The 20,411-nt window shown below is 47.5% G+C and overlaps 1 protein-coding gene across 7 annotated transcripts in view; it reads left to right on the top strand.

Annotated features, from left to right (window-relative positions):
- Window positions 1-20,411, top strand: part of CENPT (centromere protein T) — a 1,192,572-nt gene that overhangs the window by 112,755 nt on the left and 1,059,406 nt on the right. For all 7 annotated transcript variants that reach the window (XR_013603874.1, XM_078671348.1, XM_078671349.1 and 4 more), the window contains exon 3: window positions 1,020-1,125. Coding sequence is in view for 6 of the 7 variants with exons in the window: in XM_078671348.1 (XP_078527474.1) it covers window positions 1,020-1,125 (106 nt within the window). In the remaining variant the exon portion in view is untranslated. The remainder of the gene's footprint in view (window positions 1-1,019; window positions 1,126-20,411) is intronic.

Genomic DNA, 20,411 nt, shown 5'->3' on the forward strand with positions numbered 1-20,411 from the left:
TATATTTTACACTTTTTCTTAGATGTATTGTACGGTATGATTCGGGTTGTGTTTATGGTTTTAATTGACTAATAAACTATTCATTCATTCTGTGCTACAAAATTATTGTAGCCCGTATATTGACTACAAATGGACTGTGATGGTAAGTATATATAGGTAGACTAAACATCTATGTATCTTAACGTTGTATGTATTGTCAAAGTACATGTGGATTTAAGTATATTAAAACTGTACTTTGCTATATGTACTTACCTTCACAATATTTTTGTAGAGTATATTCAGTTTGTGATATTGTTGATATTTTTATGGTGTTTTTTAACGATATTTGCATCGTAGGATCTTCTGTGGTAACCACGTGTGTTAAAATAGTCCATCCCTGTCAGGCAATAGTGTATATTTGCATATATGCAGAGGGTAATTGTCTGGTAGTGTTCCACTGAGAGAGGTTGTCAATGTTGAAGAATAATTCTCATATGTCAGTGATTTTACCTTCCTGTTGCCTTAAGATAATTTGACTGCCTCCCCAAGCTTGCTTTGTTTCCCAGTAGTTGTTTTTTAACCTTTAGTCTTGTTGGACTTTAGTCCAAGCAGAGTTAACACTGTTAGGTCTCAAAATTGATCAGTAGGAGGCATGCATGTTGGCAATGGACAGATAGATGACTCATTTTTCAACTTAGTTAGCTGATCTTTTGAATTCCCGTTTTTTATATTGAAGAATCACAGCTTTGTGGTGAACATGGTGTTTGTTGTTCACCCTCTAAAAGTTCAGTTGTGCTACTTGTGATACTCCTTCCATTTCCCAATGTTCCATTGATGCCATCTTTTTTTCATCATCGTAGGAAGCCCAAGGGGAAGGCCTTATGAATACGAGACTTTTTTTTATCCTTCTAATATTAACTCTTTTATAATGACCGTACCAGCCAGTAATGAGTGCGCTTTCTTTGAATAATAAGTTAGCATAATTAAGTGCTCATGATAATGTCTGAATTGTTTTACATATTTTTTATTTTTTATTACAGATCTTCTGATAGAAGAAGTATACCTAGTGGGGTGAGAACCAGGTCTTCAGGAATTGGCTCACCGTCAGTGATGCTTCGCAGTAAAATGAAGGACAAACTGAAGCGAGTGAGTAAGATAGTGAGAGGAAAGTGTTTTTTACATGTTCATTTATTCTCCTTTAATAAGTGTGGATATCGGGATTAGAAACATTTAGTTTGTGATGTGCACTGAAGGGGCACTAGCTACTCTACAAACCATGATCATTCAGTAATGTCTGATGTTGACAGTTGGAAGATGAATTTGCAAGCTGAGATCATGTAAAGAAAAATGCTAATCTTTTCCATCTAGTCGTTGTCTCATGGTCTGTACTTTGCATTTGACTTTTGGAATTTTTTCATCAGCTGCTGAACAGGTCTGCTTTTAGCCTCCACTTTAGGTTTCGGTTAGAGTAGATGTCTGTCTCCTATATTTGTTTTACATATTTTTTTTATACGTCCTCTTATTTTTTTTTTATGTGATTTGATCTGTACCTATTTTGGCAGGCAATATACTTAACTAAATGTTAACGTCAAGCTTGTATTTTTTTCAACGTCTCGAAGTTAATTTTATTTGCAGACTATCTTAAACTGAGCAGAACAATGGTATACCAGATAATTGCAATTAAACCATTGAGTGACATCACTTAAAAGAACAAACCCCAAAAATACAATTGGGAAGAAACCACCATTGCGAAACTGGCATCAGCAAAAAGATTAGGCAAAAACGCGAAGCAAGCAAACATTACTGCGCTACATTAATGGTTTTTCTGTGATAGCGAGTGCATTAAAATAGTGCAATCCCTCTGTGGAAATATAGTATTTTGGATACTTGAGGGTAATTTGCTATTTATTGCCATTGTTGATGTGGGCAGTGGCCATGGTTGTTTCGATGCCTTGAATGGTCATACTGCACTTCCCTTTATTCAGCAGTGGTTACAAATACAATATCATGCTCATTGGACCTGCATTTGTGGTTTATTCCGTGCTGTTTATTCATGTGCAGTGGTTAGAAATATAAATATATAACCATATCTAGAGTTCCGTGGGTTAAATCTGTTCATTGAGAACAAAATCACATTAACTATGCTGAGGGTATGCTTAGCTTTGTTTATAAGATCATGACATGAGTTAAAAAAATACAATTTGTGCAAACGACCACAGACGACTATGATTATGAAGCAAAAAAAATCACTACTGAAATTTACAAGTTATATTTAGGACAGAAAACCATAATTGTCACAACTTACATGACAACCATAGGTTGCACAATACTTACATCACCCTTGATGTGACCGGTCTATCTATAAATCTCATAAATAATCTTACATGTGAGATTATATATCACTGTATTCTTTTTTTTTTTTATATAAATATTTTTGTCATTTTCAAAAACAAATACAACTTAATTAACTGCGGTTACAGTCATACAGCCTTCGATGTTATTAGTCATTATACAAAACAATTCATCTTCATAAATCTTACATATCCTTTTGCAGCACAGACATGCAGTAACTGTAAATTGAGAAAAATTCCTTCGGGCCACTCCCTCCCCAAAGTTGTCAAGGATTCTCAGGCCATTCGAAGTATTTGGAGGGACTTGTCCAGTAGGGTCCAGTTGAGTATCTCCCACTATTGCGTTTAGACCATAGTAACTCCTTCTTTTGCCACACACCTTATGAAATTTCTTCAGGCAGCCCCTCGCCTTGTAAGTGACTCTTTCGGCTGCCATATACATATCCATCTCTGCCCTCCATTCTCGAAGTAGTGGTGTATCTACGGCTCCCCATTTTTTCGCCTCGTCTCTGTTAGTTACTACCAGTGCTAGTGCAAGGAAGATTGTTTGAGGCCTGCCTAGATCGACATCATATGAGATACTCAATATTATATGTTTGGGATCTAGGGGTACCGTGGTGTCTAGTATTTTGCCTAGTTCCAGTGTTATGTTTGCCCAGTAGGCCTGTATCTAGACACACTCCCATATGATAAGGTAAAAGTAATTTTCTCTGTGTCCACATCTCTGGCATCTAGGGTCCTCTGCTCGTCCCATTCTATGCAGTCAAACTCGGTCATAGTATATTCTATGCAGTATTTTATATTGTATGAGGCGAAGTCGTGATTTGATTGCCACCTCTCTAGGGTTCATTAGAGCTGCTTCCCAGTCTACATTTTTCAGTTCGCCCAGGTTACCTTCCCAAGTTGACCGCAGCTTGCCCAGTCTGTCTGGAGCGTGATTATTCAGGTTCTTGTACGTTAGTGAGACTGGGTTAGTCGTGATAAATTCCTGGAGCAGGCTCCCCTCTACTGGTGCACATTCTGGCAGCGGAGAGTCAACTGTCTATTCCGCTAGCCAGGCGTGTCTAAGCTGTGTGTACTTCAGGAACTGGGATGGGTGTAATGAGAATTGGGCCTTGAGAGTATCAAAGCTGTTCAGCGTACCATTATGAATGATATTTCCTAACATGGAGATACCTTTAACATCTCAGCCTCCGAAGCCCTTCAATTTATACAGTTCCTTAAACCAGGTGCAGTGCCACAAGGGTGTCTCTTTGGTCGGTTTATGTTCCCATCCAATTGCCTTTGTGGCCCTTCCCCAGGATTCTACAGTAACCTGAGTGGCCTGGAGGAGCTTTCCTCTGCCCCCATATAAATAGTGCAGAAATGTATGGCCGCTCATGGTTGCCCTCTCTAGCCTGTATGTAGGGTGCGTGTATCCACTCGTTGATTTGGGTTAGGTGTTCCGCCCAATAATAGGCTTCTATATCGGGTAGTGATATTCCCCCATTGTACTGATTACGCTGCAGAGTATGGAGCGCAATCCTGGGCTGTTCCCTAACCATAAGAAAGACCATAGCTCTGCCTCTATCTTCCTGAAAAGTGCTTGTGGTAGGGGAAAGTATGTGTTTTGCAGGGCATATAAAAATGTTGGTAGTGTGATCATCTTAAACATGGATGACCTGCCCAATATTGTGAGTGGGAGAGATTTCCATCTTTGCATGTCCTCCTTAAAGTTCGAGAGTATGCGTTTGATGTTTCTCTGATAGCAGAGGTTTTTATCTGTTGTAAGGTAGATTCCCAAGTAGGTAAACCCAATATTTGCAATCTGGAGATCTTCCGGGAGAGTGGGTCATGTGTGTAACACCCTTGGGCTGTAGATCACGGATTTATGCCAGTTGATCGTGTAACCCGAGTTTTGTCCATAGTAATCTATAGTGTGAAACAAGTTGGGTATCATTGTGGTTGTGTTATATATAAAAGTATGTCATCCACATACAGTGAGATCTTTTCAATCATATAGTCTTCTGGGGCAATTAGAAATCCCTGTATTCCTGGGTGTTGGCTTACCAGGCAGGCTAGAATATCTATCGTGAGGGCAAAAAGAAGTGGGGACAGTGGGCATCTGTGAGAAGTTGGCCTGATGTATGATGTCCACAATTCTGTGGGCACCTTGTATCAGTCCAAACAATCCCTTATGGTGATGGTTGTAAGTCAACCTTAAAAAGACAAGCTATCCTAGTGGTAGCATGGACTAAGCAGCCTTCAGGCTAAACTCAAGAGGGCATGTGAAGCCAGCTGTTTTACCATATGCAATCCTGTAATATCAAATGAAAGGACACCACACAAGTTATATATTATAAAATATATTTATTTATTCTCAGAATAATCCCCTGTACTCTTTATGAGTATAGAAGCACAAGCGTTTAAACAAAAGCACAATATAACATATGAAAGTTGCACGTTTATGGATGAGGCCGGTGGCCACTCAAACCATATATCAAAAAAGTGGTATAAGTATCACTAATCGATCAGTGGTAAGGCCTAGGGCCTTGGGAATCGCTGGGACTACACTGGACTAACAGCAGTTAGGACGGGAGTAGCCCGCGGGATTCGGGTGCAGCGCTAAAAGCGCACGCATGCACCAATGCAAAGTCAATGGTGCGTAAAAGTTATCGAGTTACAGTTTTAGGAGTCTTCCGACTGGACTAGAAGGACAAAACTTTAGACTTAGACACTAGAGGTGCAAACCACAACCCGGTGGTAAATAGTTTTAAACTTCCTCGATGCCCTTGACCTCACCCAAATATGCAACAGCCCGACCCACGAGAAAGGCTCTATCATCGACCTTATCATCTCCAAAGAGGACTCTATCCAACTCGAATCTATCCAACCCTGTGACTGGTCAGATCATCACATTGTCACGTTCTTCATCAACGAAAAAGTCAAATTTAACCCGGTTCAATCCTTCAAGCCCAAAGTCTGGAAAAGAGACCTGAAAAAACTCAACCCAAACTCTCTACCCCCCAACAGCTGCAATATATTACTTCCTCCCACTGGCGTTACCGATGTCCAATCCTTGACGGATCACTATCTCAACGCTATGACCTCCATAGTTAACGAAGCTGCACCTATGCAGCTAAAAAGAGCATCCACAAAAATGTCCAATCCTTGGTACGACGGGAGTCTCAATGACGATAGACGGGCCATGCGAATGGCAGAGCGCACTTGGAGATCAGCTCCCTCCGCATTGCACTTAAAAACGCTGAAGAAAAAGAGAAATGCCTACTTCAGGAAAATAAAACGCTCAAAATCAGATTTCTTCAGCCGTCAGCTCGACCAAGCCAAAAATCGTCCGAGAAAGCTGTTTGAGCTAATCAGAACACAATCCAAGGAACAACCCCAACCACTCAGCACTCTGGGCGAAGCACCCTCCTGCGAAGACTTCGCTTCTTTCTTTATCCAAAAAACAGACAACATAAAGAACGATCTCCTCATTGACGTAAGTCTCTACCCCAAACCCCTCTGCACAGCACCCACTGAACCAAAAAACAATGCTACATGGTCATCCTTTGCCACCTACTCGGAAGAAGAAATTGGTAGACTGCTCAGCACTGTGAAACCAGCCAACCACCTCACGGACCCCCTTCCTGCCAACGCTGTCAAAGACCTTACCCCGTTGCTCCTCCCACTCTGGACTAAAATTATCAACAGCTCACTTCAACAAGGGACCATCCCCGACTCCCTCAAAGTTGGACAAGTCACACCTCTACTAAAGAAACCTACAGCCGACCCCTCTGATCTAAATAATTACCGTCCCATTACCAATATTCCGACTCTTGCCAAATTGCTGGAAAAATGCGCACAAACTCAATTGACTAGACACATTAATCAGTTTGATCTACTCAACCCTCATCAATCAGGCTTCAGAGCGGACCACAGAACAAACTGCTATGATTCACATAATTGACGACGCCCTCCAAATCCTGGATCAAAACGATACCTGCCTCCTTATCCTTCTTGATCTCTCTTCTGCATTTGACACCGTCAAACATGAGAACTTACTCGAGCTCTTAAACACAAGAATGGGTATATCTGGAACTGTGCTCAAGTGGTTGACGTCCTTTCTACACAACAGAACGCAGAAATTCAAGAGTAACAACTTGATGTCTTCGCCAATAACGGTATCGCTAGGCGTCCCACAAGGATCCTCCCTATCCCCAACTTTGTTTAACCTAGTGATGGAACCTCTCACCACCTTGCTACAAGCATCCAATGTTCAATTCCACATGTACGCCGATGACACCCAACTTTATCTCAAATTACAATCACCCAAAGACATTATGCTCTTGAATTCAACGATCAGAAGCACCCAATCATGGTTGGCCGCTAATCATCTCAAACTCAATGCTCTTAAAACAGAGTTCCTCTTGATCTCACCTCCTGCGAAGATCACTACCACTCAAATCTGGCTTAAACACCTAACCGCACTCAATGTTCATCCCACCATCGTGGACTCAGCAAAATCTCTAGGCATAACACTTGACACCAACCTCAACATGCAGGAACACATCAACAAAGCAACTAAGGGGGCGAACTACCAGATTAATACCTTAAGGAAACTCAAACCCTTCCTTCCAGCCAAAGATTTCCAAACTGCGGTACAAGCTCTAGTCATCCCTCGAATAGACTACGGCAGCATCGCCCTTTGCTGTCTCCCCCTAACTACCACGGCACCCATAAGAGCTTCTCTAAACGCCGCAGCCAGACTCATCACCGTATCAAAAAAACACTCACACATTTCTCCTGACCTGAGAGCCCTGAACTGGCTGCCTTTTGAAGCCAGAATACATCTGAAAATCGCCTGCATCACGCACAAGGCTGTCCACCTGAGCTCACCCGGATATCTCGCCCAGAAGCTGACGATTTCCGGAGGCTCTAGAAACACTAGAGGCACAAACAATCTCCTGCTAAAGCCCCAAAGATTCCGCAAGGAAAAAACGTATAAACGCTCCTTCTCCGGAATGGCACCCAGGATCTGTAACTCACTCCCCCCTGAAATCAGGCTCATCTCCTCTACCATACTTTTTAAGAAAGAAGTAAAAGCTATCCTCATGGCTAAATACACTTGAATTATTACTGGGGATGATTTTACAGACGCTGTACCATTCAGTTCTACTGATCTTTTCTGCATTTTTGTATGACTCGTGTTATTGACCTGCCTGAGTGTTTACGCTATCAATTATTTGTACTTGTTTCATTATTGATGTATCTGGCTGACTATGCTCCCACATGTACCTTCCCCACCCCTATTGTTATTTACTCACACGCTGTTACTTTCGTCTGTAAAGCGCTCTGATATCTGCAAAGATCTTGTTCGTGCTATATAAAACTTTCAAAATAAAATAAATAAATTACAGGAGCACCGGCGTTCAAGAGTTACCTCACCCACAGGAAGCGGGTGCACAGGTGCAAAAGCGTGTCGGGTTTCGTCGTGAAGATCTAGGGTGCCTGGAGATGAAGATCCTGCAGGCGTCCAGAAGAGAAGTGTCCGGTGTCATCCAAGGGTGGATCGAAGATGTAGAGAACCTGAAAGCAGAGGGGACAGAGTCTGGGTCACTAGCCAGTGACCAGGAAGGAACCAGGAAGGAACCAGGAGATGTCGGGCACAATCAGGTGGTTGTCGTGAAGCTGGTCTCCGCTGCCACGTGGACTCTGGGGCACCGAGGATGTCCAGGAGTGGATCACGAGCTGTCCCACGAAGGCTCTCGCTGTCGGTGGTGTCGGCTTCCGGATCGGAGTTAACAAGCCTTGGCAAGGGCAACCCATGCAGGATTCGAAGATCGCTTCTTGACCGGACCAGCAAGGTCAGATCGGGTGCTCCTTTTCAGGGGAGCGAGGGCCAGTCTGGAGCAACCAGACTAGCGGAGAAAATTCAAGGTTTCGTCGGTACTGGGGACTCTAGCCCAGGGGCAAGCGACCGGACCAATGCGTCGAGCAGGAAAATGCAAAAGGGCCCCACGCAGCACTCGGTTAGTGTGGAGGGGTGAGCTTAGGTGCAAAAGCTGCTCGGGGCTGGAGCTTCTCAAACTCCAATGCACAGCGTCGAGGGAGCCTCGGAAGCTGCACGGTCAGCACTTCGTAGTTTTTCCAAGATGGCCGGCCCCACGCTTCAGGTCGCCTCCACGGGTCTCAGCTCTGCTGGGACTGTGGATAGGGCTGTTGGAAGGCAGGAACGCTGGGTCGTGTATATCTCTGTCGCTCCAGTTCCGGCGGGAACTGCAACAAAGCAAACGGTGAATCGCTGGATGGTGCCTGTTTGCACAGGGTGGTCACTCCTTGACCACAAGGGAGATTCTTCAGTCTTCCACGTCGAGTGGGATGTCGAAGGGTCCAGAGTTATGTATCAAAGTTTCAGTCAGGATAATCTGATGTGCATCAGCACAGCTCCTACCTTTATTCCAAATCAAGGGGCTGGATTACCTGCTAGGTCCCTCCTATGGGTGGGACCCAGGAAGGGGGTGGTTACACCCCTTTCCCTTTGTCATGTTTCGCGCCAGAGCTGGGGCTGGAGTGCCCCAGAACCGGTTTGACTGGATTTTGCATGGGACACCTTGTGTGCCCCAGGCAGTGTCTAGTTTCTTTCAGCCCTCCCTGCTCAATCCACTATTTCCTGTCTGGGGTGGTGTAGCACCTCCCTGTGACAGGAAACCCTTTGCCCAGGCCTCCCCTGCCAAGTTTCGGTCAGCAGCAGGAGGTCAGACTTGTGTCCGGGCAGCAGCATCCATTTTGTGATGCTGAGGCTCTGGTTAGGATTAACCGCGTTTTAAGTAAAGTAACATGTCTTCTCCCTCTAGAAGGGTGGAATGCTACCCCCGTCGCCAGAACTGGCGAGGGGGTAGTATTCCAAAGTGTATGACACCAAACACGACATGTTTTGATAAAGCCAAACCAAAGTTAGCAATAACCACGAGGATTATAATGCACATAAGAGTATATGGTATGGCAGTATCACTGGAACAGCTACACGGAAATGGTTCCGAAAGCTGCAGACAGGCTCAGCTCATGCCAGAGCACCATCTCACATAAAACCAAGCACTCTGCCTCCAGGATTGTTAAGGCCTGCCATAGGAGTGACTGATAGGTATATATGTGTCCAGATATAGGTTTAGATATAGGTATACTATATCTAAGCAAGGGGTGATTACACCACCTTGCCCCAGCTGAGTGATCAGCCAGTTGTGTCTATTTAAGTACCAGCCAGGGGTGGCAAAAGATATGCTGCAGCCCCTGGTAGGCCTTGGATGCACCTATGCCCTGAGCACCTATAGTGCATGGTACAGGGGCTGACAAGGTGTCCAGTACCAAATTGGTGATGTACCTATAGTACATTTATGTGAATTTAGAGAGGGAACAGCAGGCTGTGGGTCTGATTAGCAGGCCCACAGCCACATTAAGTCGAAAACCAGTGAAGCAAAAAGCAAAAATTGGGGTGACCATAGGATAGCAGACCCTACTCTCCTACAGCATCCCTGTCTCGTACCACATCTTATGGGGAAATCCTCTGATGTCCTTCCGTTTACCCGGACACTTTCTTTGGGGTCTATACATTAATCCCACCCATGTCCTGAAACTGGGTCCTAGGCCAAATTTGATCAGGGTGTCCTCCAGAAAGGGCCAATGGACTGCGTTAAACTCTTTCTCCGCACCCAAAGATAGCAACAGGTGTGGAGTGTCTTGGTCTTTGACCTCCATCATCCTATTGTGGATCCTTCTCAGGTTCAACCTGGTTGCTCGGCTAGTTAAGAATCCCGATTGGTCCTGGTGTACCAGGGTCGTGATCACTTGGCGCTGTCTTGTGGCCAGGATAGTTAACAATATCTTTACCTCTGTGTTAAGCAAGGATATCGGGCGGTAGGAATCGCATTTATCCTTTGGTTTCCCTGGCTTCTGGATAGGTATAATTGTAGCCATTCGTACGTCTAACGGGAGAACCCCGTCTTTGCCTGCTTCTTTAAAAAGTGTCAGGAGGTGCGGGCCAAGAAGATCCTTGCATTTTTTATAAAGTTCTGCTGGTCTGCCATTTGAGCCTGGTTTCCTACCGGGGCGTAACTGGACTATAGCTGCTTTGACTTATTCAATTGTGATGTCAGAATTGAGCCCCATCCTGTCCGTATCGTCCAGTTTGTATGTATTTGAGCTTGTAAAGCGCACTGCTACCCGTCCTTAGGTTTCCTGGCGCTGTATAACTCTGGGGAACCCGTCTTGGCTTTCCCTGTGGGATGATCCCTGCTGGGAGTCCCCAAGGTGGAGCCAGGCATCCCCGGAGTTGATGGGGCCGTTGTGGAGATTAGGCAAGCTAATGCCCAGAGTTGCCGAGTGGAACACCTGATTAGAGTAAGCACCGAAGCGAGAATTATCGAGTCCGCTGACCCAAGTCCACGACCCTGCCGCGTCGGGAATTGAACCCTGGTCCCGGGCCAACTTCTGCTCCCGGGTCTGCCGCCTCTAACCAGTGAGCCACACTACTCCACTAGTTTGGGGGTATCCACCTCTTGCAGATATGCAGCTATGTCTAGGGAGGTCCGTAGGTCGCGGGCCATATAGAAGTCCACGTAGTAAGATGCGAAACTCCACAGGATCTGTTCGTCTCTGTCTTGTGGTATTCCTAGTGGGACCACGAGGCGGTCTACCCATCAGGCCTCTATTTCCTTGTGACTGAACCATGCTAGAAGCTTTCCGGATTTATCTCCCACATCATAGAGTTTGTGCCGGGTCGTTTGGGCCTGTGCTTTAGCTGTCTGGGTTGCTAAATCTTTATATTGGTGTTGTGTATCTATCAATTGCCTCGAGATCTGGGGATCAGGGTGTGCTATGTTCCTTTCCTCCGGGGTTAAAATCTGGGCATCTAGACATGTAAGCTCTTCTTTGTCTTTTTTCCTATCCCATACTATGCGGTTCTGTGCTCTATCATGTTTTATAAGTCTCCCACAGTACAACCCCGGATTGCACTGATCCCAAATTTTCTTCGAAGAAAACTGTAGTGTCAGCTCTAATGCCTTTCAATATTGAATCATTGTGGATATCCCACGCATTTAAGCGCCAGCATATATTTGGGTCTTGTGGTCATTCACCTATCCGCACATATAGTGGGGAATGGTCCGATAGGCCACTGGCTAAGTATTGTGCTTCATATATGTCTCGTATTTCACCTTTCGGTAGAAACACATAGTCCAGTCGGGAGTAAACCTAGTGTGCGCCTGAGTAGTAGGAATATTGTCTCACCTTTGTGTTTAGGTGTCTAAACCCTAGAGTCTCAGTAAGGCGTATTATCAGTGAGATATTGGGTGTCTGAGCATGGCCCCCGTCCGATCTATGGAAGTGTGCATTACTTCATTAAAGTCTCCCCCTATAACGTGTAGTGACTCCGGTGTCTCCAGCAATATTTCCGTCAATTTGTTTAGTGTGTGTGATTGGAGTTTCAGTGGTGCTTAGATCGAAACCAAAGTCACAGTTCTTCTGCCCCATCTTCCGGTCACTCCGGCATATGTGCCCTGGGAGTCTAGCCATGTTCGGTGTACACAAAAGGGGGCGACTTTTTAATAAGGATCGCCACTCCTCTGGAGCCAAAGGTGTACCCCGCATGGTCCAGAACCACATATTAGGTACCCCTGAGGAGAGTTTCTTGTAACATTACCACGCTGGGGTGTCTGAGATGAAACCTGGCCCGATATCTGGATATGTTTTGCATGTAAACCACTGAGCCAGTAAGCCTCTGTGTGTCCGCACCCCACCAAATAAGCGGGGGGGGGGGGGTCTCGCAGGAGGACGTCGCTCCAAGGCCCTACCTCGGTAGTGGGTATATCAGTAAAGGACCAAGACCAGCTCCCCGCTACACCCGCCTCGCACTGCAGTACAAGCCCCCTTAGTATGGCTTGGGGGGGGGGGTTACTCCCCAGAGCAGAATATTGTACCTTGGGGGTCCCCCACCGCTGCCGAGGGTGTTCCAGGCGGTGTTATGGTGTCCTGACTACAGGAGTCGCCTCGTGGTAGTGGCGTGCAAGGATTTCCTTCATGAGGGCTCTAGATACGCCGTGGGGCTCCTAGGGAGCAACCCCACCACCACGTCATATTTTCCTCCGCTCCATTCAGACTCGGGCTCACTGCGCCACTGGATTCAAGCTAGCCTGGCTGATTAAGGGTAATACCCAGAAACTGGTCCCAGGGTGCTTGTTTCTGGTCCAGTGAGGCCCTGGCTTGGCAGTTCGGTCTGGACTGTTCCCATGAGGCACAGGGTCAAGACTGATTTGCATATGGCTGGGTCTAAACTGGGGTGGCATGGTGAGCAAAAGAACAGTGGATTTAACCCAGATATCTTGACTGGGGGTGAATGTATGATTGTTTGCGTAGCACTTGTCAATTCGTTTAAGCATGAAGGACAGAGATGGAATTTACTTGTGATGACTATAGGAGCTGAAAGAAGCTTTTTTTTTTAAACCTTTATTGGTCATTAACACGTTGTACACTGCTCATTGCCTACAACCCACGTCCGTAGGCCGGCAGCTATAATACTCCTTACGAAGGTGTACACGTATTTCCGGTGGGGGTATATAGCTAACACAGCATGCCGCCTACAACCCAATCGGGCCGGCCGCGATGTATCTAGACGTGGGCCATAAAGGAGACTTTATAGTACCTACATGATCACAATGCAGTTCATGAGCAACAAAGCATTGAGGTTACTTTTAACATTTCAATCAACTTTACTACACATTATACACTTTTTCTTCCCCAATGGAAGCCATCGTGCTGAACAAGTGGCGTGATGGAGCTTGTAGTGTGGCGGGCAAGTTTGGTGTCCTATACCAGTGTGTAGTGCCGGGCAGTGCAGTCACCCAACCTTCAAACATAACTCAATTTCGGGGAAGGTATAACTTTTCGTGCCATGCGGAGGGGATGATGGTGTGCCATGCCATGGGTGTGTTGCAGTAAATGTTTCTCGTAGTAAGACAAGCCGTACTGACAGAAAGCCTAAGGGGGGTGCTATCAGCCTCGCAGTTCGTTCCCTCCGTGCAGGTGGCGGGACATACTTCGGGGTGTCCCGGTCGGTGTAATGCGTGTCCATTCTTGCAGGTCCTAGGGTATGTAGTTTCCAGAAGAGGGAGGATAGTTAGAGGGTGTGTGCGTGACTTGTATCATTCCGTTGTGAAGTGGAGTGGGGCCCAGGTGTGGGGACGGTGGTGCGGTTACTGCCATTCATACCGCCGTTATCCTCAGCGGATTCCTCATCAGCTTGTGACCGAAGCAGGTATGTGGTGAGGGGGCCCCATAGGTCCTTGGGGCGTGATTTAAGTGGGAAGAGGTCAGCATAATTGTGGAGGTGTTCCTGCCAAGTAGACATGTTACTAAGCCAGTCCTTGAATTTAGGCGCCCGCCCCCTGCCCCATCTGCACGCCACCAACCTTTTAGCCAACAGGAGGCTTAGTGCAAAAAATTTGCAGTGTGTCTTTATTGCCGGGTTAGTGAGTCCGAGTAAGGCTATTTTAGGACACGGGTCCGTGGGCATACCGATCATTTCCGACATAGCCTCAAACACCTCTATCCAATACTAGGCAACTGCTCGGCATTTCCATGCCAGGTGTATGAAGTCTGCGCCCGAACTGCCACATCGGAGACATCGATCGTCGTTTCTGAGACCTAGACGGTGTAATTTAGCAGGTGTGAAGTAGAGCCGGTGCAGGAATTTAAAGTGTATTAATCGAAGGCGAGCGTTGCCGGTTACGGCGTGTGTGTGAGAACAGCTCATCTCCCATTGCTCGTCCGTCATAGTATCATTTAGGTCCGTGCCCCAATCTTGCCTGGCTCTGAGGGGGGGTGGAGATGGAGCTATTTGAACATGTTTATACAACATAAGTCAAGTCAAGTCAGAATTTATATAGCGCACTACATACCCATCGGGTCTCAAGGCGCTTGAGGAAGGGGGGGGGAGGTTTACTTATCGAATATCCATGTTTTAAGTTGTTTTCTGAAGGCTAGGTGGTTTTGAGTAGGGTGGAGGTGGATGGGAAGGGAATTCCAGGTCTTGGCCGCTAAGTAGGAGAAGGATCTTCCTCCCATGGTGGCTTTGTGGATGCGCGGTACAGCGGTGAGGGCTTGGTTGGACGAACGCAGCTGTCGGGTGGGGGTGTAGAGACCACATGTCTCGGAGCGTCTGCTTGTAGCAGGGAATGAAGAGGTGCCATAAGTTCCGGCTCATCCGGGAAGTTGGGTGTGACGGATTTAATGCTTTGCCGAAGACGAACATAAAGGAAAGTATCCATCATCGTGGGGGAACTATCTCCAAAAAGTTGCGCTATCGTGCGGAAAGTACCCTGAAGGTAAAGATCTCCCCAGGTGTAAATAGCGAGTTTGGCAAGAAATTTACGTCCTATTTCTTCACGGGCGACGCTCACTCTGGGATCGTTTGCCAACACCATCAGAGGTGAATAAAAAAAAACGCACTTCCATATGCTCTGCAATACGCTTCCAGGCCCTGACAGTACAGTCTACTGTAGTCGGGTCCCTGTCCGTCATATGGACTGGAGTGCAGAGATACCCCGAAGGTTTTTCTGGTCTCATGTATCCGTCTTCAACTGCCAGATGGGCCATGAATGGAGGGGGATGGAACCAGTACGAGGCGAAATGTCCTTGGGCACAATCATAGTATTTTCGGAACTCTGGCACTTCAAACCCACCCTGGTGGTAAGGTAGCATTAGGGTCTTCAAACTGAGTCTGGCCTGTTTGCCTCCCCAGATAAGGCGCGACGTCTGAGAGTCGAGGGCGCGAAAGAAACATGAACCGGGGCTATAAGGTATATTAGTAAAAAGATATAACAGTTTGGGGAGGACCACCATTTTCACAAGAGAAATGCGGCCTGCCATAGACAATGGAAGGTGTATCCACCTGGTTACGTTGTCTGTCAATTTGTCTAGTGCCGTCCCATAGTTGGCTCTGATAAGGGCCTCCCGATTTCTGGTGATTATGATTCCTAAATATTTTAGTTCATCAGATACCCACTCTAGAGGGTAATCTAGAGGAAACTCCTTGGTCCTGTCAGTCAAGGGGAACATAGCCGATTTCGTCCAATTTATCTGTATCCCCGCTATTGCCCCGAACTTGGTAATCTCGCGTAGCAAGGGATTTAGATTTTCTTGTGGTTTGTCTACGTAGAGGGTCATGTCATCTGCATATAATGCGATCAGTAGTTGCCGTTCCAGGTAAATGAGGGAGCGATGTTTGTGGTGTTGTCGGAGTTTGGCGGCTAGGGGTTCAATGGCGATCGCGAATAGTATCTGGGACAATGGGCAGCCCTGCCGGGTGCCCCTTTGAATCTCAAATGGAGCAGAGGGGGCACTGTTGAGCAGCACCGTGGCCTGGGGTTTGTAATATAATAACCGAATCCAGTCTAAAAAGTTAAAGGGGACTCCCATCCTTTCGAGCAGTGTAAGAAGGTAATCCCACTCCAGGGAGTCGAACGCCTTTGTGGCGTCCAGGAACACAGCAGCCGCTTCACAGTTGGGGTTAATATCTTGCAGCACTGCTTGCAAAGTACGCAAGTTGTGAGATGTGCCGCGGTTCGGGACGAACCCTGCCTGATCAGGAAGAACAAGCCGCTCCACAAGGAGGTTGAGACGCGTAGCGAGAACTTTGGCTAAGATCTTGCTGTCTGTATTTAACAAGGAGAGAGGCCAAAATGAGTCGCAATGTTCTGGTGGCTTACCCGGTTTCAGAAGTGATGTTATTAGAGCCTCTCGCATTGTGAGCGGGAGTGAGCCTTCCTCTAGCGCGGCGTAAAAGACCTGCTTCAGTATGGGTGCTAGCACATGTATAAAGGATTTATAAAAGTCGATCGGTAGGCCATCCGATCCCGGCGCCTTCCCAGACTTCATGGACATGATTGCATCTTTGATCTCGTCAAGTTCGAGCTCATGGTGAAGGAATTTTTGCTGAGACGGTCCCAGCCAGGCAATAGCGGTGTCATCCAGGTATTCCTGCAAGTTAAGTGTGTCCGTTCTATGGGAGGTGTAAAGCGAGGTGTAGTGTTCAGTTAACACTTGGAGCTGTTTTGTGAGATCTCGTTGTGGTGTGCCGTGTCTGTCCAGTAAAGTAGGTACATAATTTTGGTATCTAGGGGCTCTGACTGTGGTGGCAAGCGCTTTACCCGGTCTGTCTCCCTCCCCGTATATTCGAGCCGTGAAGGACTTACCCAGAAATGTGCATTCTTTATCCGCCAATTCAGAGTATTCGTTCAGTTTTTCCCTAATCTGAGCTTGAGCCGCGCGGTCCCTGCCTCCCCGAGCTATCTCTCGCTCTAGCTGGCGGAGCTCTAATTCTAGCTTGCGTATGTCTGCTCGCAATGCCTTGAACTCCCCCTCCCTTGGCTATACAACTTCCTCTCATCGTCACTTTGAAGGCCTCCCAAACCGTAGTGAGACTAGAAACTGAGTTAACATTCCGTTCAAAAAACTCTGTGATCTCTTGTTCTAGTTCAGCCGCAAAGGCAGTATGAGTAAGATGTGCGGGATTCAGGCGCCAGTTCAGGAAAGGGGCCATGTCAATGGGAATCTGTAGGGAAAGGAGGACCGGTGAGTGATCAGAAAACGTCCTGCGCCAGGTGGCTTGCCTTGGATAACCATGGGGACAGTCCTGCTGACAAAAATATATAGTCTAGGCGGGCCCAGGTTGAGTGAAATGCTGAGTGATGGGTGCCTTGCTTGGTAGTGGGGTGTAGGTGTCGCCACGTATCTACCAGGTGGTGTTCTTTCACTATTCCCAATAGTGCGCGTTGAGTATTCGTGTAGTGAGAAGCTTGCGGGCATGATCTGTCCTGCACTGGTATTAGAGCCGTGTTAAAGTCTCCCCCTAGTATCACGTGAGTTATCCCTAGGGCATGTATCTTTCCCCACATCGTGAGAAGGATATTCGGATCATCTGTGTTAGGGCCATAGTAACATGCAAACAGTATTGTGTGTGCGTGTAGCTTCCCCCAGAGCAAACAATAACGCCCCTCAGAATCTACTTCAGTTCCAGCCGGAGTGAAATGTGTCCCTCGTCTCACAAGAATTGCCACCCCTCTAGCGTAATTAGAGTAGGATGAGAACGCCTTGCACGTTGCCCATTTGGAAGCAAATGAGGGGGATCCACTTGGCATCAAATGTGTCTCCTGCAACATAGCAATGGATATCCTATGTCTGTCCAGATATCCCAAAATCTGTCTCTTCTTCCTATGGTCATTTAACCCGCGTATATTCCAGGAGGCCACCTGGAACAGCGAGGCTGGCTGCGGTTCATCTACATCCCCCATATCTCTTTCAGAAAAAATGTGTAACAAAGGTTTGCAACACCCATGTGTCTATAGCTTTTGGCATCATATATGTAACATGACCCCCATCTATCCTCTTGGCATGCCCAACATATGGAGTTAATGATAAACAGTTCTGTCATACAAGCATCAAGTTGTAACATTTCCCCTCCCACACCGGCTTCCCCAACTTGCCGGGCATTTGGAACCCACCCATTCCCAACTATTCCACCTCCTCCCCAACTTAAAAACAAAAGTAACGTCACAGATCCCTCCATTCTACGAACAGAAGGGAGGCTACGGGGTTCGCCCATCGGGGGTCCGTTCTAGGGGCACCCAACCTGCCCTCCACCTCCCTATTTGCACCCACTTGGAGCCAGGCATGTACCTGGACACACTACGTGGGATGGAGGTGGGCGATCGAGCCTAACAAATATATATACCAGGTTAATCAACAGCGTTAAATTGTACCTCACCAGATTATTGGAGTCACGTTCGTCCCCATCCATCTTAAGTGTAGCAACCGTAGTGATTGCGTTCTATTCTTGCAGGTTCATAGGCGAAGGGGATCTGGAGCGACGGCTTTCAGCTTCTTCTCTGGCTTTGTCTTTTTTGTGTTGTTTGAGAAAGTCCTCCACCTGTTGAGGATTTTGAAAGAAGTGTTGCTTGCCTCTGTAGGAGACTTTCAATTTCGCCGGATACAGCATGGCGTACGTCATCTCTTGATCTTGAAGCTTCTTTTTCACTCCTGAGAATTTCCTCCTGGCTTCCTGTACCGCAGGGGTGAAGTCAGGGAAAAAGGAGTGTAGTATTGCAGTATCCCATGGTGCCAATCCCTCTTGCTCGACGCAGCACCGCGTCTCGATCTCTATAATTGAGGAACCTCGCAATGATGGGGCGAGGTTGGGCACCTGGCGGTGGGCGTGCGGCCAGGGATCTGTGGGCTCGTTCTACTATTAAGTGCGAGGAGAATGATTCTTTACCAAAGAGTTCGACGACCAAATTCTCGATAAACACCTCCATTTTCCCTGTGTTGGTGGACTCCGCAAGGCCCAGGACGCGAATGTTGTTGCGTCTGGACCTCGCTTCTAAATCCTCGTTTTTCTCCGCAATGATTTTTAGGAGCCTGTCCATTTGGGTCACTTGTCTGCTATTAGAAGTGGCGCCATCTTCCAATTCAGAAATCCTGTCCTCCGCGTCCTTAATTCTGGTGTCGTGTTGTTCCACCTTAGTGACCACACTGTTCATGCGGGTGTTTATCGTGTCAATCTTGGAATCGATGTTTGTCAAGCTCTGTTGCATGCTTATCAGCAAGGCTTTCCAGTCTTCGTCAGGGGGTCCTCGGGCGGTAGGGCTACCTTCAGGATCCTGTACACCTCTGGGGTTTTTCTTAGCTTCAAACGGTATTTTAGTTTGTTTGGCGTCATTTCGGCCCATGTCGCGTCTTGGCGTACGCGAAGCTAATGTGACAGTAGCAGCCAGAGTGCGGTGAAGTGATGCCTTGTTCAGTCGTCTGGGAGAAGACGGGGCAAAGTGGGACTGCGGACAGCACACCTCCTGGAAGTGGCACTCAGGGCACAGTTCAGATCAGCAGCGTCTCCTGTGGCGTGAGTTATTCCGTTGACCCACGGTATATATATGAGCACAATGGGTCTGACTGTTTGTCCTCCCCAGCCTCAGGCTGAGCAGGAGATGATTGCGGGACAGATTACACCCTGTGGCTTCGCTGTTGACGAGGCGTTCCTGCTGAAGCCACCACAAGGCTCCCCCACACCCAGACAGCAACAGGTGAGTACTCGGAGGAGCAGTGCCACAAGTGGATGGAGCCACCTCAACTGAGGGTGGTGTTATGCTGCAGGCTGATGGAGCCGCCGGCAGCTGTCCGACCTGTAACTAGTATGTCCCTCATGGTTCCAGGCGGCTCGAGTATGTAGTACTAGCAATTTCCGGGTGTCTCCCGGTATTTCGTGGTTATGCAGCAGCGTATTTATCTGATGAGGCACATCCCGCCAGGTAGTCCACCTCCTCAACGCAAACGGGTGAGTCCTTAGCCGTTCGTCTCGTCTCCCAGGCAGTGAGATCAGGTGCAGGAGACAATATTAGGCCAGAGCTGTTCCAATTTACAGGCAGTCACCGGCAGGTAAGGGGCAGTGGGGAGGTCGCCGCAGGGTAGCGGGAGGTTCCTGCTATCTTATGTGGAAATGTTCTCCCGGCCTCACTAGCACCGCGTCCGGACCCCCAGGCCTCGGGGGCGGCTGACTGCAGCTTCCGGCAGTGTGCAGGCAGCGGGGAGGCCGCGGTTGATGAGCGGACATGTACAGCCGCTGTGCGCTGTTTTGCAAACTGACCCCCAGCGTCTGGCGAAAACTGTGCCCCGGGCTCCACACTCAACGACACAGCCGATAAATTAGTGTGTAGCGGAGTGCCGGCCGGTATTCTATGCAGCTATCGGGCCAATGAAGCTTGCCAGCAGTTCCTAACTTTCGCGCTCTTTTTTCCCCCGTATCGGTGTTCCTCCTTTGTAATTAATTCCCGTCTCATTCAAGGAGGGCTCACCTGCAGTATAGGAAGTTTCTCCCTCAGCAAAACACTGGCGCAGGTTTATTGGTGGCTTCGATATTTTCCGTCAGTAGATGTTGCCACAGCTCCGGTGAGGCCGCGAAGCCCCGGTGTGTCCCAGCAGGCTGGCCCCGGATCGGCAGACCTCGGACCGACGCCTCAGTCCGCCTCCCGGCAAATCGATGGTTAACTCCGCCCACTG

This window comes from Lissotriton helveticus, chromosome 12, assembly GCF_964261635.1.
Source record: "Lissotriton helveticus chromosome 12, aLisHel1.1, whole genome shotgun sequence".
NCBI classification, from domain to species: domain Eukaryota; kingdom Metazoa; phylum Chordata; class Amphibia; order Caudata; family Salamandridae; genus Lissotriton; species Lissotriton helveticus.